The 18,152-nt window shown below is 40.6% G+C and overlaps 1 protein-coding gene across 2 annotated transcripts in view; it reads right to left on the minus strand.

The window, feature by feature from the left end:
- FLNB (filamin B) overlaps positions 1-18,152 on the minus strand; it is a 195,577-nt gene that overhangs the window by 95,002 nt on the left and 82,423 nt on the right. For both annotated transcript variants that reach the window (XM_069736664.1, XM_069736663.1), the window contains exons 2-7: positions 10,594-10,842; positions 10,357-10,454; positions 8,544-8,691; positions 6,089-6,207; positions 4,140-4,217; positions 1,723-1,885 (exon numbers count right to left, since the gene is read on the minus strand). In XM_069736664.1, the coding sequence (XP_069592765.1) occupies positions 1,723-1,885; positions 4,140-4,217; positions 6,089-6,207; positions 8,544-8,691; positions 10,357-10,454; positions 10,594-10,842 (855 nt within the window). The remainder of the gene's footprint in view (positions 1-1,722; positions 1,886-4,139; positions 4,218-6,088; positions 6,208-8,543; positions 8,692-10,356; positions 10,455-10,593; positions 10,843-18,152) is intronic.

Genomic DNA, 18,152 nt, shown 5'->3' on the forward strand with positions numbered 1-18,152 from the left:
AAAAATTTTCTGTGCTAAAGCAAGGAAATGTGCGATACATGAAATGGGAATAGCATAATGGCTTGTGAAATCTATGAAAAAACACACGAGATTCTTAGCACAAGATTTGGCCAAAAGTTGTGAGCCCATCCACCAAACGTCAAGGTAATCTCAGAACGGATGGGTGCCTGAGCTGATCTATTTGCTATATGACTTTTTTGGTTATGCACCAGTTCAGACTAGATTGCTGTTCAGTCAGTTTTCCTATATTTACTTTGCCCATAGAGGAGACCCCGGTGTGGGTGTCTATGGGCTCTGATAAGTGATGACTGGTGATTTAAAAGTCTATAGGAGACTTCATATTATAAACTTTATGCCAAGTGATTGGATAAATGAAACAGATGATGGACAGATGATGATTATACTATTATACAAGTCTTTCCGTATTAAAATTGGCACGTAATCCAAAGCAAAAGAAAACATATGTACGTTAAAAAGTCAAACTGGGATATCCCTAGATTTCAACGTTATGGTCATAAATAATCTTTTTTTTACCTGGCTTAAATGCCACAGTTCTCCTAAATCTGGCGCCGTTTTTCTTTTGTTCCTGCACCTCTGCATTCCTGAAATAAGACCCCCAGCATTTAAATCTAGCCTCCTAGCCAACGGGGCATGGTCATCAAAGAGACGCCCAGAGAATAGTTGATGACCACGCCTACTTGGCATAAAATACTAAGAATACAGGGAATATGGGGTCATATCTCAGGAATGGAGGGGTACATGAGCAAAAGTAAAATAATGCCAGATTCAGGAAAACCGCGGCATTTACACCAGGTAAGAAAAAACTTCCATCAAGCCTCAACAACAATATCCTGCCAGGTCAGCTAATCAAGAGGAGCCAAAGGTGTCAAACAGGTAGTTGATGGGTCGCAGTGTTACGGTCTAGCGGCCGTGAAATTCTGACCTGGCTTCTGGACTTCGGTCCTGAGAATCAATTCACTCATCTCTACTACCTATCAAACATTTGTGCCATAGCTTGAGAAGTCCAAAATATAAAAAAAAAAAAAAGTGAAAGTCAAGCAGCACAGCCTCCAATAGAACCCGGTGTGTAATAGGTCCTTTAACACTGGAAAAACTGCCGTACTCGGGAGGTGCTTGCGTATGAAAGCAGAAGGAAAACCATGTAGTAAAAAGAGAACAAAACGCGGCAACACTCACCGAGCCTGTGGTAGGAATTCGTCTTTATTGCAGCATGTGTACACGTATCTTCACGGCACGGGGGAGTGGAACAAGGAAAGAGGTGAGCAGGGAAGGGACGATGGCCGTTTCACGCCAACACCGGCGCTTCTACGGGTCCATGTAACCCGTAGAAGCACCTGTGTTGGCGTGAAACGGCCATCGTCACTTCCCTGCTCACCTCTTTCCTTGTTCCACTCCCCCGTGCCGTGAAGATACGTGTACACATGCTACAATAAAGACGAATTCCTACCACAGGCTCGGTGAGTGTTGCCGCGTTTTGTTCTCTTTTTACTACATAGCTTGAGAAGGACCCACAAATATCTCGAAATAGGAATATTCGTGTAAAATGGATGCCACTGCTCTACCACCCTCAGTGGAAGCCACTTTTGGGCAAATTTTGTATCAATATTGCAATAGTAAGAAAAGTATAAGCGCAAAAAAATGACCCTCTTAGAAATAAACATTGAAACAATATCAAGAAAATATGACAAAAACAATACACACCTGCTGTGTAAATGTCAAAATACGTTGGTTTATTGGCAATATTACCAGATGCCTCCAAGCCTGGCCCTTTGGCTGTCACTTTACTGGCATCTCCTAGAGCTTTCTCAACGTTCACTTCAAATGGGCTCTTTGAAATGTGTTGACCAGCAAAGAGCACAGTCACCTATAAAACAAAACATGAAAAAGCACAAGAAGTTTGGGCAACGCTCACGATTCACACAACCGGGTTTAACTAGCTACAGATCCAAGCGTGGAGTGTTAAAAGATTGACACCACCATAAAAATTAGGGTGGGCTGAGGCTTGCCTTGGCTTGTTAAGCATCACATTTCCTAAACTGTAAATCAATCTAAAAAGAAGAGTCTTCAAGCAACAGATCACAGATTTTATTTCTTTGAAAACGTGACAACAGTTTATAATGCTGAAGAAATTAATGAATCTTACATCATTATTTTACGACCAAGGCTTCTGCTTTGATTTAATAATGACCACAAAAGTTTTTTGGGAATCAGCCCACCGACTTACTGAACTGGAACTAAAAATGTAAATCAGAATTGGCTTCGGGGAGCGATGAAGTCATGACTGGACTGATTATGTCAACAGCTTGTTAATGACATCATCCTCACAACTTCTGCTAAACTTTAGACAATTTTGGGTCAAAAGGAGGTTAACTTTGCTCAAATTGTTTAAAGTAGAAATATCCTCCTTACATTTACATAGAGAACATAAATAAACCATAATGAATTACCATACACATATGTAGGCTTCATTTCATTAAAAAAAAAAAATGTGTTCAGTACAGAAATTTGCACATTTAAATCAGACAGAGGCTGCAAAAAGCTTCTCTTTAGTTGTCCCAAAAGATAGGAACAATATATAGGCAACCTACTAATTTTATTGAAAAGGGTGTAATACCTCATCTCACCTGCGGGTGCACTGTGGAAAAACTGAACACCTGCTGCCATGTTTCTCCATAGATTACAGCGGATAGCTGGGGTCTAAGCACTCTTAACTTTATAGCACCCTTCTCGCAAGGAGGGATTTGTTGAGAAATTATTTATAAATGAGCAATATGCATAAATACCCTTTCCGTATATCAATACAGACAGGAATGAGCCTCAATTGAGTTCTCATGCTTCAAAACTTACTTGAAAAATAATATAGTCTACAGTTTAACACGGAAGAGCAGCTCTGGCGCACATTCAGATGTTCAAGAATAGGAAAGAAAACTCAATTTAGACTAAGAGAATAGGAAGCACTTTAAAATTTATCGATCACTACAAGAAAAATTGTGCGTATCTCATTACAAGGAGACATGAATGAGCTGTTGTGTCTGAACATTTCTGATATCTGGACAGTCTCGGTGGCATTGTAAGAATGAGATATTGAAGATATTTTTAGTTTGAAAGCTCATTGTGCGATAAACTAATCATAAAATTTTCCATGTCAATCCGTGATCAGCTGTAATCTATGGGGAACCAGAGCGTAAGTGTGCCATATCCCTGCAGTGCCACCAGTGGCGTAATGAAGAATTATACAGTTCCTATAGAAAACAATTGTCAGTTTACGTGCTGAGTCCTCCAGTGTGGAAAACAACCCTTATAATATCTCTCTGCTCCCCTCTATAAATTCATAACTTACTTAATAAATATTCATATCCCAAAATGCAGACTAAGCGGACACTGAAATGCTCCAGCTTGAGACAAGATGGGCTGTAAAACTACTTGTAGCTCACAAAAGATATCCAGTAGGGATTTAATTACTGACATTAATACAGCATCACGTACATGCAGTGCTCGTCAGTTTGTGCCAGGATTTGTCGAGTCTCTCGCCAAGAAATGAAGTATGTTTTTCTTTAGGCATTTTTTTTAAATCTGTTCATTGATTGTCTAAACACTATGAAGTAGCAAAAGATGTAAGCCATATGAGTTTGTATTCCTAACATAATACCGCAAGCGGCACTTCAGAGATAGCACATACATGAGCAAACATTGCCATCCAAAAAGTGATCCAGTGGCCCAAAATATTTTCTCGAATTGTACCTTTTTTGAGCTTGAGTCAACATAAGAAAAGAAAATGGAAACACGAGATGTAATGGCATGAAACTGAAAGGGAGAAGATACAGATTAGATATTAGAAAAACTTTTTGACGGTGAGGGTGATCAATGACTGGAACAGGCGGCCACGAGAGGTGGTGAGTTCTTCTTCAATGGAACTCTTCAAACAGAGGCTGGACAGAAATCTATCAGATGGTTTAGTAAATCCTGCATTGAGCAGGGGGTTGGACATGATGACCTTAGAGGTCCCTTCCAACTCTAGAATCCTAGAATGTTAAAGTATCTATCAAATCCAAGATCTCACTACAGTTCAAAAACGTTGTGGTCAAGGTATACGATTAGCTTGAACACCACCAATTTACCTTATGGACACCAGTCACTTTAGGAACATACTCTACAGAGAAGGTCTTGTTCTTGTCATTGTTGGCTGTGACCTTGGCCTAAAAAAACAAAACAAAAAAAAAAAAATTAATCAAAGGATAAGAAAAAGAAGGAGGTGAACCAGCACCATTTACTTATGACATGGGTCATGTTTGATGTCTTGAGTAAATGTTGGAAGTGCTAAGGATGTTCAGACATGCTTCAAATTGCTATGGACCTTTAATTTCTGGAGCGGAGTCTTTGTCTATAGGATATCTAATGGACTAAATTCTGGGGGATTGGACTGTCAACTGCACCAGTGATTTTTTTTTTTAAACAAATAAAAAGGGCTATTAAAAAAAATAAACCAGTGAAAAGACAGCCAGCCATACACCTTAAAAAAAAAAAAAAAAAAATAGTCCCAATATACATGTCCCCAAACATCAGCATATTTGGATAAAAAATGGTAACAGTAATAATGTTTATTTTTCTATTTCTATGGCATTAGTTTCGAAAAATGTTTCTTACAGCTTTAATAAAATATTAACTCAACACCCAGTTATGGAGATAGCTCAAGTTATCTTCATACTTTGGAGAAAGGCATCTTGATAAGATGCGATGCCTGTCAGCTGAGAATGCAGTCATGAGAGATATTGTGATACCACCGGAGATCATTTTGTGCATTGTTCACAGCCATTCTCAGCGATGAACCATTTTGCTGCCGGTTAAGGAAGAGGTACTGGTGAAAGTGCATGTTAGGATGAAAGAGCAGGCGGTAACTCGAGACAGTCATTAATAGACAAGAGTGAAGGCTTCAGTAAGGCCAATCATAGGCAATCAATAAATGCTGCCGAAAGTAGAAGACACCTGACTTTAGCTGCAGCCTACTGTTGATATTTACAAACTCCTCTACTTTTTATACCTTGACATCATCTATACATAGATATAAGCAAAATTGTAAATACATTGAATTTATTTTTACTGTAACTAGCGGCAATTCACAAGATCAATCTGAATTACAGTCCAGAGCTGTATTCATAATTCTGCCGGTTGCTAGAGGAAACAATCAGACACATCCTTATCTACGCTCTTATAAGAAATAGCATCTATCCTAATATTTTTATATCAGATGATTGTACTAAAATTACATTTCCCATAATACGAATCAATGTGTAAATTTCTGAACATATAGAGCAATTGGAGAATTCATGTATGAGGCTGGAATAGTTGTGGAGAGCTTCTGCTCCAAAGATTCCTAATGAAAAATCTAACTTTCCAATGAAATTTGTGGTTTTTGGAGAGTTTCTGCTCCAAAAGCTCATGGAAGAAAACTCAGTGTGAACATATCCCAAAGGGGTGTGCACACTGTGTATATTAGGAGTTGGGGGACCAGCATCTTTTTTTTTTATATTTTATTTTTTTTCATATAAAGCAGGGCGCTCTAGGAAAAAGCAGTGCCTTTTTCCATAAGAGTGTTCTAAATCGTTCTTTCATACATAAGAGAGAGTGGTGGAAAGCCGAAACAGCTAGAATGGTTGGGTCAAGGCAGAATCCACCTGAAAAACACACCATGTTCACATACTCAAAGCCAGAAGCTCAGGATTAGCCTAAAAAAACCAAAAACGTTGAAACATTTTTTTTCTTCGATTCATTATACGTGGCGATTGATGATGCGGGACCAAAACTATTGATATGGATGGAAGTCCGCAAGGTTCACAGTCGCATATGACCTAACTCATTAACCTGTAGTACCCCCAATAGAAAATGAAACGTTTAGGGCAGCGCAGTGTATGTTCATACCCATTGAGATACTTTAATGGGGTACTTGGATTGAAAAACTCAGAGAAATACTTTTCTAGAGACACTACCTATTGATTGGTAAATCGTATTTATCACAATTTTGACTTTATAGCGGAACTGTTCAATTTAAACTCTTTGCTCCCTGCCATACCTCTTCCCTTATTCCTTCCGGGTCTTCCACATAAACTAAAACTTCTCCTTGCCCGGCACTGATTGTCTCCACGGTAAATGGCGCTGGTCTTTTCACCATATTCCCCGTAGGTTCAACTCCTGCAAAAACATTGAAAATCACGAATACAAACTTTGACATGCGTATTGATTTACACCAAAACGGTCATTAAAAAAATCTCTTATAAAAATAAATCACAACAAATGCTGAATTCTTATACAAAACTTCACCATCAACGGGTTGTCACCAAGTCAAAAGCAGCAACATATATCCCGGTCTGTGGCAACAACACACATGGCTATGCAAACACCATCGTCAAAGATAGAGAACAGAGACTCAAATGCCACCTATTGAAGGGGATATCGACCACTTGACTCGTCAAAGACTTCTCGACCACCCAACAAGTTTCCTACTTTGCACTGATGATGACCTAGAACCCCAGAACACCTGTCTACAAGGGAGTTCTTTTTAGAAAAGTGGATGGTTTGGTTTAATGTCCTAAGTCGCGATATGCAAGACTCTTAAAAGGGTTGATAATAACATCAAGATTGTATTAGGTGGACCTGTTCTCTTTTTCTTTTTGCACACCTTTTGCCCCAGGAATCATTATCGGGCTAAGAAGACTCCCTACACCAGCTTTGTACTAGCCTCAAAAGTGAAATTTTACCCCTTAACCAATACATCTGACATAAGTAATGGTCCGTTATTAAAAGGTATACGTTAGAAACTGATTTAACTGAGAAATAACAGAGAATTAGAAGTTTATTGTCTTGAGGGCAATGAAATATTAATCTACTAGACACCTAAAAGGTTTGAAGAATATGGCCAATCTTGGTAAACAAAGTATATTTTTCCCATACCAAGGTGTGTGGGTGCAGTTGACATCCCATAATTCTTCTACAGACTCACAATGCAAGACAATAAGGACACTTAATCCTCCAGCATATTTACTAACAGGCTGATCCATGACATTTGGAAAAAGTATGAAATCATATAAAATCGTTTTATAAATCTTTCTCTTAAAGGTTTTCATGGCACTGGGCGTTGTAATGACACTTCACACCTTGTCTTGTCTCTTTACCACACCTTTGTCTCTGGTGGATAAGACTTTCACCTCAGGATTAGTAAAGTTCGAAAAATCTCATATAAGAAGATAATTTTTTTGTTTATCCAGCAGAGCGTTATCATATCGTAAATGACATGACGGAACACATGTCTAGTCCGTATTTACCAAGGAGATCTTAAGTTATTAGGACATTCCTCGGTCTTCAAGATCCAACAGAGTTATTTCTATTCATTAGGAGGAGAGAACGTTCAGAAATCATTCTATCCAGATAATTTGGTTTGGAAATGGTGGTGACAATACGTGCCCTTATAATTTAGATAGCGGATAGTCGAAGGCTGGTTTAATTTACATCCATTTCACCAGACATATGAATACTTGGCCAATCGATCTTGTGTTTTCAATGGCTGAGCAGAGTAAACTGGTGTCGGACAGCTCTGGTGGCATAATTTTTCTTGGGAAGAAGATTGGAATCAAACTGTCCGATCCTTCTCTACCACAACATCTGAAGGAAAGTGTCGGAAGGCCCACTAAGGCATTAGATGGTCAGCTTGTCAGACTGAAATTGGTGGGTTTGTCCATCTTTGATTCAATGTGTATAAAAGGTCCATTCCATTATATGACACACCATTGCCTCTCTGCTATCAAAGTTGCATCAGTATTAAATGTGCAGATCAATAGTGTCACAGGAGAAGTCATCTAAAAGGGCATGTAGGTAATAGAAAGTTGAGTTAAATTATATCTTGATGTCTGTGATTGTATGCCTTATTCCAGTGAAATCCATTTTTTTCTTAATATGTAAATGAGCTGTTAAGATCTATGGGCCAGGCATAGATCTCCACAAAAATCTGCCTCCAGAGCTTATTTTAAATGAAAGTAGTACATTACCAGTATGAGACATGAAGATCAGGAGAGCAGACTGTCATTCATTACATGTTTCATGCCAGTAACACCACTAATATATTATAAGATATATAGATAGATAGATAGATAGATAGATAGATAGATAGATAGATAGATAGATAGATAGATAGATAGATAGATAGATAGATAGATAGCTATATATAAGCTCTGGAGGCAGATTCTTGGGGAGATCTATGTTCGGCCCATAGATCTTAACAGCTCATTTAGATCTATAAAAAAATGTGGATTTCTCTGCTAGGACATTGAATTGCAGATGTAAAAGGTAATATTTCAGTCAGCTTCCTAGGACTTACATGCCCATATAGATGGCTTACAAGGGTTGATCCCACTGACAGATTCCCTTTAATTGTCTCCCACATAACGATATATGAATCTCTTCAGTTCCTCCTGCACTATACTCTCATGTTACTTTAATAACGAATATGCAAAAGGAGAAAGTGAAGACCTCACCTCGACCGTAAGCTCTTGCTTTTTTAGGGTTCAACTTGGGCTTCAGTGGGGCTCCGGGTTTAAGCTTAGCTTTGGGAAACTGTGACAGGTAGGTCATAACTGAATGTTCATCCACATTTGGGTGAATGATCTCTTCTGGGGTGATCACCTGAAAACAAGCACATATGAATAAATAAAAGATCATCGCTTATTTGATATTTTATCTAGATTATAAATACTAAATGGTGTCCATTTATGGGTTCAATGTAAAAGTATAAATAATGGAGAATTTTCTACCCTTCCCATTTCTATAACTGGAAAGATTCTACTTAAAGAGAACCCGCCAGTATGATTTGGTTAAGTATCTAAATGGCTGTAATACTGATTATATTGAAAGCATTAATGGATAAATCTGCTTTGTTGTTCTTCTGTTATCAGCATGTGAAGTTTAATTCCAATTAGATGTTGGTGCATTGGGTCCTGACTGTGCACCGGGGCTTCTCCTCCCTGTCCATGATTCTCCCGCCCCTTCACCTGCTTCCGGTCTTTGAATGACAGGTTACTACTGAGCTTTCAATCAGAGGAGGCAGGTCATTCAAAGACTGGAGGCAGACGGAGGGGGTCAGGGAATTATCGAAAGGGCGGAGAATACCCAGTGCACAGTCCGGCCCCTGTGCACCAAAATCTAATCAGCAGAAAACTTCAAATGGCGATTTAAAGAAAACAGCAAAGCAGATTTCTTCACCAAAGGTTTTAGCTGTATTATGGCACAATAAACGGCCATGTCTCTACATTACAAAATCATGCTGACAAGTGCTCTTTAGATTGAGTTTTATTGTTATAGTGTAATAGGCAATCGCTACTCACACAGCCCAACTCCGTACTATCTTCTAGTTGGATACCCAAGCCTATGTTTTATCACTCAGTACAATTGCTTTTTTTTTTTGATGGCTTGCAATTCTTTTTCTATAGAGGTCCTGCTGCAATTACTGGAATGGGCAGTGTTGTGTTGTCGTTAAAGTAAATTATTCTATTTAAGCCACACAAACAAAAAAATTTTAAATAAGCATACAGCCGGCCTCCCTTCACACAGGCGGCCTCCCTTTTAGGGAACACGGACCAGTGGATGGTGACACATGAACTAATACAAATTACATAAACCATGATTAAACCCGCTTTGGGTCTTGAAAAAGAATTAAAAAACCTTAAAACTCACACACTTGAAGAATGCATCACACTATTTTGCAGTGTTTTTCCAATCATACCCAAACTTAAGGAAGTTATACCTCTTAAAGAGACACAGACGTGGGAAAAAATAAAATTCGACTGCATGATGATTCACCAAGTGATGTCTACAATAGCAAAGCAGACAGATTTAATGCTGTGTGGGCAAAAAGTGCGTATTACTGCTAAGGAATATCTATATGGAATCATTAGGGGCTCTGAATGAGAACTGTCAATTTAACAAGTCATTAAAAGATTCCAGCGTCCTCTGGATCCTTAAACATAATGTATCAGGATTAATATTAATTGTAGAGAAGATTAAGAAACACGCCTACATGTGACTCAGGGTACTACATTATCTTTAGACTTTCTTTCATTCTTCAACAGAAAATCAGGTAGAAAACTTGTTAGAATCTTGATTATCAGGTTTTGACATCTCTTGACAAGCAAAATTGAGACATAATATGAATATGCATGTATAACAAGTGGAAAGTAAGAGAAAATACAACAAAAATGTGCACTGTTTTTGCAGCGTAAAAATCAGATCCATTTTTCTCTTTTTCATCTAGAGCTAAAAAATTTACTATGATATTACAAATAGTTTGGTTACCTGAGGGACTCCGAGCCAATCATCTGCTTGCTGCATGGCCTCACGAGCATTATCAACTGGCTTATTGGGGTCCCACGTCTCCCAGTCAGGACACAACCCTGGAAAGAAAGGTCATTTTGAATCATGGTGTTCAATTTAAACATGAATAATACCCCAAAAATATGTACAACCCCTAAAAATTATCTCCAAATTTGTCAAGTTTGATTATTCCAAAACTCTGATCTACGCAGAAATTACCTGGAGCGCAGCTGTCAACCAAGGCACCAAGGGCTTTGCCATCTTTCCAGTTTTGACTGAAATTGGTGATGGGCAAATAAGGAATCTTGTTCTGAATCCAGCCCAGAAGTCTTTGTTTTGGGGTCTGATTTTTGGTCTCTTCATCACCCTCATCTTCCCACACTGGCATAGAGATTGAATAGTGTAGAATAAGTGTCCAGATAAGACCAAGGATCAGCTTCAAGTTTCCATCCACGATGGCTTTGCTGTCTGGGGGGAAAAATGGAGACTTGTGAAATTGAGGTCTGACTAGATTATATTTTTAAAAAAGTTATAGAAAATATAGATCACCATCAGTAGAAGCCATATATGATAAGGTCTCATTGGCAATGACACTTCAAGCTACTCAACACATGCAACTTCATTGCAAACGTACTTTACCTCTGAAGCCAAATACTCTGGCCAAAGTACTTCGCACCAGGGCTATGGAGTCGGAGCCCATTTTGGTGGAGTCGGTGTCATGGAAATTGAGAAGTCGGAGGTTTGGCTTACCGACTCCACAGCCCTGCTTAGCACCTGGATAACCTGCCCTGCAAGCCCCTTTCCCCAACCTTGGTCAATGGTCACTTGTGATCTTCTTTCTTGGATTGTCAACAAGTTCTCATCAGTTTTTAAATGTGAGGACCCTGCCAAAATTATAACGATATAAGTTTTCTTTCTGCATCAGTCATCTTGGGTGGAAAATAATGGAAGGGCTATAAACAATTTAATGCTACTAGACTATACTATTGCATCGTTTATGAAAGTGTTAGACATTTATGAGATAACCAGAGGATAGGTCACAAAAGCCTGGTAGCTGTGTCCCTTTATCTCATAGGCCTGCCCCTTGTTTGGAGAATTAGGTTCCCTTGACCTCCGTGACACCCCATGAATAGGCTGATGACCACCACATGCAGAGGGAAAATTAATAGAGATCAAGCATACTCAAGTGCCTTTACAACTTCCATAAAAATAAATGGAAAAAGCAATGTAACTGGCAGTCTGCAAGGTAGGATGGGTGTCATGGGATGAGAGCCTCACTCTCTGCATCGGTGCAGGTCCCTGCTACTCAACAAGGTAGAATGGGTGTCATGGGAGCCTTGTACTGCGCATCGATGCAGGTCTATGGCACTCAGCAAAGTAGGATGAGTGTCATGGTTGCCATGCTCTATGCATCGGTGCAGGTCCTTGACACTCAGCAAAGTAGGATGGGTGTCATGGGAACCTTGTACTGTGCATCAGTGAAGGTTCATGGCGCTCAGCAAAGTAGTATGGTTGTCAAGGGAGCCTTGTTCTCTACATAGGTGCTGGTCCCTGGTACTCAGCAAGGTAGGATGGGTGTTACGGGAGCCTCGCTCTATGCATAGGTGCTGGTCCCTGGCACTCAGTAAGGTAGGATGGGTGTTATGGAGCCTCGTTCTGTGCATAGGTAAAGGTTCCCGAGGTGGTGTCAGACATTATTTACAGTATCCTATGGATACACCATAAAGGTCCAAATTTAAAATTCCCCTTAAACTGTAGGTTTTAATTGAACTTTGGCATTACCATGACCTGAATCTCTAATAAAAATACGTATTTTCCAATTTGTCACAAAACAAACCCTTTAAAGTTGTATGTAAACAGAGGATTGCATTATATGATTAAATAATATACTGAGCAGTCACGGGCATTGCCACAAGTTCCTGAATGTTATACATTATCTATCTACAATAGACACAGGGCATAGAACATGTCTTGTCTCAATAACACATGGGACACAAAGTACCAAATAATGCACGAGTAACACGCAAAACGCTGGATGCGCGTGGCAAGAACAACTACTCCTGTCCATGAAATTGATTTGACAGGGAACATAAAAATAAGATTACAGTTAATCCTTCGTGAGAGTCGACATTATACATCTGACAAGGAACTACAGAAACGAAGAATAAAAGTGGTACAATTCCCATATTCAGTAAGGTTTTTTTTCCTAGCTGGTCCACTCCAAAATAATGCCTGAAAAATCTCTACTTTGAGCATTTTTTTTTACACTTCCTATTAATCTCTATTGCAAAACCACACTGCTAATCACATATTCAATCATTTGGTGGTTTATCAAGAATTCCCAAAAACAGCACCACCACTATTTACAGGTTATTGGCGGTAGTGCACCTTTGCATCAGACAATCCATAGAAGACAGTGGTACTGTTTTTGAAAAAATAGAAAAACACTTTTTTTTTAAATACTGGACAACCCTTTTAAAAACGCTCTTTAGTTCTTGCAAGTAATTAATATTATTTCATGTCAAGATAAAAAAAATGACTGGTTTCAGACATTAGGAGTAGAATCAAGGTCTGAAATGCAATATTCTGAAAAGCAGTCAACAACAAAGAGACCTTTCATAGAGTCTCCAAACACAAAGATGAAGGAATCGCGATATTTTCTTTATGAAGTGTAATAACTATTAAATGTTCTATAATCAACTGCGGCAACATGAGCTCTATAAAGAAGGGGCCAAGTCATGGCCAATCCCTGCTGCCAAGCCCCAGCCTCCTCCAGTATGTTAGATCATCACTGACGCCGGGAGCCTTGATAATGCCAAGAGGAAATCAACAGACTCCAAACAGAGCAAATGAGGATCGGCCAATGCAGACCACAGGCGCGGGGACTCAAATGTATTTTTCGAACACACTCAGTTAGCACAGGAGCATACTCGGAATACCATATATTTCAATGCAAGCGGCATGTGACTTGTCGGAGAGATTGTGGATTTTTTTGACAATCTAATTGCACTTATAAAATAGTCATTGAACTGCAGGCAAGTTCTAAAAGTGTTTATGGTCGCACGATTTGTCTGATCGTTGCTGTGCCACAGCCTTAGGGTTTGTGCCCACGGTCATATTTTCAGTCCAAGTACAATCCAATAAATCATAGGATCAAACTTGTACCACTGTGCCATGCATATGCTCGATTATTTTCTACGACCGAGCCTGTCCGAGGAACAAACCGCAGCATACCCAAATTATCAGATCGCACTCGGCCATACGAGTCAATGAGTCCGTTGGAACACCGGATTGCTCGTGGATGACATCTGAGTGCAGTCTAATTTTCACGGATTGACGGAATGGAGAAATTTTCCATCTTCTCTTCATCCGAGACACTCTGGGAGATCGCCTCACTTTTTTTTTTATTATTGTCTTACTGTGCACTAATACCCACATTTTGAACATCAACCAGCAATCTTGAAAATCTTGAGAAAGCAGAATAAAAAGTTGAACAACTTTATCACACAATACAAGGTCTTCAGTTGTCCTCAAGCCGGGTGACGGTACCGCTCCCAGGTGGGGCGTCAGACAACTTTAAATCATAAATCATTTGTTATGTTGCAATAAATAGGCGACAATTCTACAGCAACCTGATTTTTCATCACTCAGATTTCCCTAAAAACAAATATGACTAAGAGGCTGCTGAAAAACTTGACAAACAGGGGAACTCGTCTACTAATTAAAGGGGAAACACAATTTAATTATTTCAGCACTAAAACTTTGTAGTCCTTAAAATCCAAAAGCAAAATAAATAAATCACAGAAAGGAAGCGCGACTCTACTATTTACATGGAGGAATAATTGTTAGAAACAACTTCCTTTGCCCGGAGAAACAAAAACAAAAATCAAAGCCGTGCATTTGGATGCACACATTGACGGCAGGCTTTTAAGCCGATCATTTAGTGCGAGTTAATACACCGTAGTAAACACCTAGGAAAAAGCAGAGTCAAAGTCCAGGAACCAATATCCACAAAAGGGTTGGTTTACACATGGAAGGATTTGCCCCATACATCTGGATGGGGTTAGGAAAAACCCGATGTGGACATGCAGCCGAAACAACGACGTTCAGATACAAGTCCGGGCAAATATACCATTGGTGCAACCGACCAAGAGAAAAGAGGGCCACAACCACCTCTAGAGTAGGTGGAATTGTGCATTATTAGAAGCTACTAGATTGCAAAGGGCCCATAGATTATAGAAGAGGGCCCCTGTCCAAGGACAAAGGATAGATTTCTACAATCTGCAGAATGTGAACATACCCTAAAACGCTGCATTCAGCATCAGATTAGAAAAAGACAAAAGCCTAGAATGAATATGAAGGCAAATGAGGACAAGGATTATGAGGATGATGAGGATGATGACTCCATTGTTTGGCGTTTCATGACCTAATCCAGGAAGAATAGTTGGGGTGAAGCTTTCAAACTAAATACATTTTGACAACTAAAAATTGAAGATCCTGGAGACTTAAAGAGAATCTGCCTTTTTAGTTGACTTTTGTAGCTATAATGTGTGTATGTGACCATTATATGACTTGCATCATGTTTTTAAGATTAGTTTTCCCCTCTCTCCATGCACAATCTCTAATTTTCAGTTGTCTCTGAACTAGTGGGTGAAGCTAGCTGCAAAAGTGGCTTTCATATGGGGTACACAAATACAAGCGGGATTCCTGATCTATTGTGTCTATGTACCACATGTTCAGAATCATCACTATGGAGGACATTATAAAGGCAGCACTAGAGGTCAATCCAGCTCTGGGGGCGAGATCAAACTCTCGCTTTCTCAAACTCAATGAGGACAAATCTGAACTCATCATTACTGATGAGCGAATATACTCGTTACTGATTTCCCCAGCACGCTCGGGTGACTTCCGAGTATTTTTTAGTGCCCGGAGATTTTGTTTTCATTGCCGCAGCTGAATGATTTACATCTGTTAGCCAGCATAAGTACTAGTGGGGGTTGCCTGGTTGCTAGGGAATCAATCAATGTATGTAATCAAGCTGGCTAACAGATGTAAATCATTCAGCTGAGGTGAGGAAAACTAACGGACTATACATCGGTTTCCCCTGATGAGTTTATAGAAAACGAAACGCGTAGGGAAAATGTGTTTGGTATTTTGGGGTTAAATTACATTCCTGACAGTGTGGACGGGTACGTGTGTGGCCAGAACGGTGTATAGTCCGTCCACATCCGTGGGGGACCCTGAACCTAGGGGTATGCTGCGGACGTGAGTGATCTTACCCTTACGGAATAAGAAGTTCAGAGGTGAGATTGTTCCATTTTTTACACACTGTGTCTCCACATGAGTGACGGAGACAAGCTACATGCGGCTTTACTGCATTCCCACAAGATCGATGGGAATACAAAATATGCGGTTTGATTAACTATTTATACATGTCATGTGCTCCCCTGTAGGAGGCGCCTTTCTTCCCTTTCGAGACTGACACTGAGGCGTCTATGTGGACAGTCTCAGGAATTTGGTTACCTATAGATTTCCTATATATGGGAATTTGTTCTGTGAGTCCTTTATGTTTGCAGTAATAAGGACACATACGGCAGCAGCGGCTCAGTATTAGGGGATCAGGTGCAGTAATAGGGACACATACGGCAGCAGCGGCTCAGTATTGGGGTATCAGGTGCAGTAATAGGGACACATATGGCAGCAGCGGCTCAGTATTAGGGGATCAGGTGCAGTAATAAGGACACATACGGCAGCAGCGGCTCAGTATTGGGGTATCAGGTGCAGTAATAGGGACACATACGGCAGCAGTGGCTCAGTATTGGGGTATCAGGTGCAGTAATAGGGACACATGGCAGCAGCGGCTCAGTATTAGGGGATCAGGTGCAGTAATAAGGACACATACGGCAGCAGCGGCTCAGTATTGGGGTATCAGGTGCAGTAATAGGGTCACATACGGCAGCAGTGGCTCAGTATTGGGGTATCAGGTGCAGTAATAGGGACACATGCGGCAGCAGTGGCTCAGTATTGGGGTATCAGGTGCAGTAATAAGGACACATACGGCAGCAGTGGCTCAGTATTAGGGGATCAGGTGCAGTAATAAGGACACATACGGCAGCAGCGGCTCAGTATTGGGGTATCAGGTGCAGTAATAGGGACACATGGCAGCAGCGGCTCAGTATTAGGGGATCAGGTGCAGTAATAGGGACACATACGGCAGCAGCGGCTCAGTATTGGGGTATCAGGTGCAGTAATAGGGACACATATGGCAGCAGCGGCTCAGTATTGGGGTATCAGCAGGATGAGGAGTTTGTGCAGGTTGGGAATAGATGGTGATGGGGCTGGAATGTGAGAAGTTAAATGTGTCTTTGTTGTATTCTCTGCAGCCAAGTCCTGGGTGGAAGAAGTTGTCATGTCGGTCTGGGCCAGATGGAAAATACGGGAAAAATGAACGATCAGAAAGAGCGTCAATGGTAAATCATTATCTGTAACTGTGCAGTGATCTCTTATATGTTCTGTAGGGCTGGTATCTACCACTGACCATATGGCGGTAATTGTTGTGAATTCTGTGGCTGAATTCACTCCTGTGGTCACAAGTGGTACTGCAGCTTCTGAGCTTCCTCCCTCAGGTGTTCTGGTGAGCTCGTTAACTGCTTCATTACTTAACTCCGCCTGATGCTGCTATCCTTGCTCCTTGTCAATGTTTCAGTGTTGGATCTGAGCTTCTCCTGATTGTTCCTGTGACCTGCTGCTCTGTATAGCCAAGTGCTTTTGCTTTTTTGTTGCTTTTTTTCTGTCCAGCTTGTCTTTTGTTTTGCTGGAAGCTCTGAGACGCAAAGGGTGTACCGCCGTGCCGTTAGTTCGGCACGGTGGGTTTTTTTTGCCCCCTTTGCGTGGTTTTGCTTTAGGGTTTTTTGTAGACTGCAAAGTTCGCTTTACTGTCCTCGCTCTGTCCTAGAATATCGGGCCCCACTTTGCTGAATCTATTTCATCCCTACGTTTTGTCTTTTCATCTTACTCACAGTCATTATATGTGGGGGGCTGCCTTTTCCTTTGGGGAATTTCTCTGGGGCAAGTCAGGCCTATTTTTCTATCTTCAGGCTAGCTAGTTTCTTAGGCTGTGCCGAGTTGCCTAGGTAGTTGTTAGGCGCAATCCACAGCCGCTTTTAGTTGTTTTTAGGATAGGATCAGGTGTGCAGTCTACAGAGTTTCCACGTCTCAGAGCTCGTTCTTGTATTTTTGGGTATTTGTCAGATCACTGTGTGCGCTCTGATCGCTAAGCACACTGTGTTTCTGGATTGCCTTCATAACACCTGTCATTAGCAAACATAACAGGTAATATCCATGTTGGTCGTTATATAGAGATTATCTTCAGTAACAGCGCGGTCATCTGCTGAGGTTCTCCTCCACTATTAGGGTGCATCACTGAGTTGTTATCAAGGCTACCTGGTTAGAGGCCGCTCAGAAGCTTAGCCCTCCCCCTGAACCAAAACCCTAGCTAAACCTCTGTCTTCACCCCCTTACAATAATGAAACACTTCATAGAAAGCAGCAGCACAGCCTGTGGGTGTCTCCCTGACTCTGTCTTCCACTCAGATTCGCACACTCTGCTCCACCCCCTTCCCTCTCTAAAGACTTGAATGGACAGCTGTAATCTGATCCCTCAGTGAGATGAAATCAGTCATGTTTAGAGTAGGATGGCTTTAATAGTTTTCAAAAGTGAGTGACTAGGAGCCAAGGAGGAGGTGTAGGGTGAGAATTAGAATCTTTTCATTTTGAGGG

This window comes from Ranitomeya imitator, chromosome 8, assembly GCF_032444005.1.
Source record: "Ranitomeya imitator isolate aRanImi1 chromosome 8, aRanImi1.pri, whole genome shotgun sequence".
NCBI classification, from domain to species: Eukaryota; Metazoa; Chordata; class Amphibia; order Anura; family Dendrobatidae; genus Ranitomeya; species Ranitomeya imitator.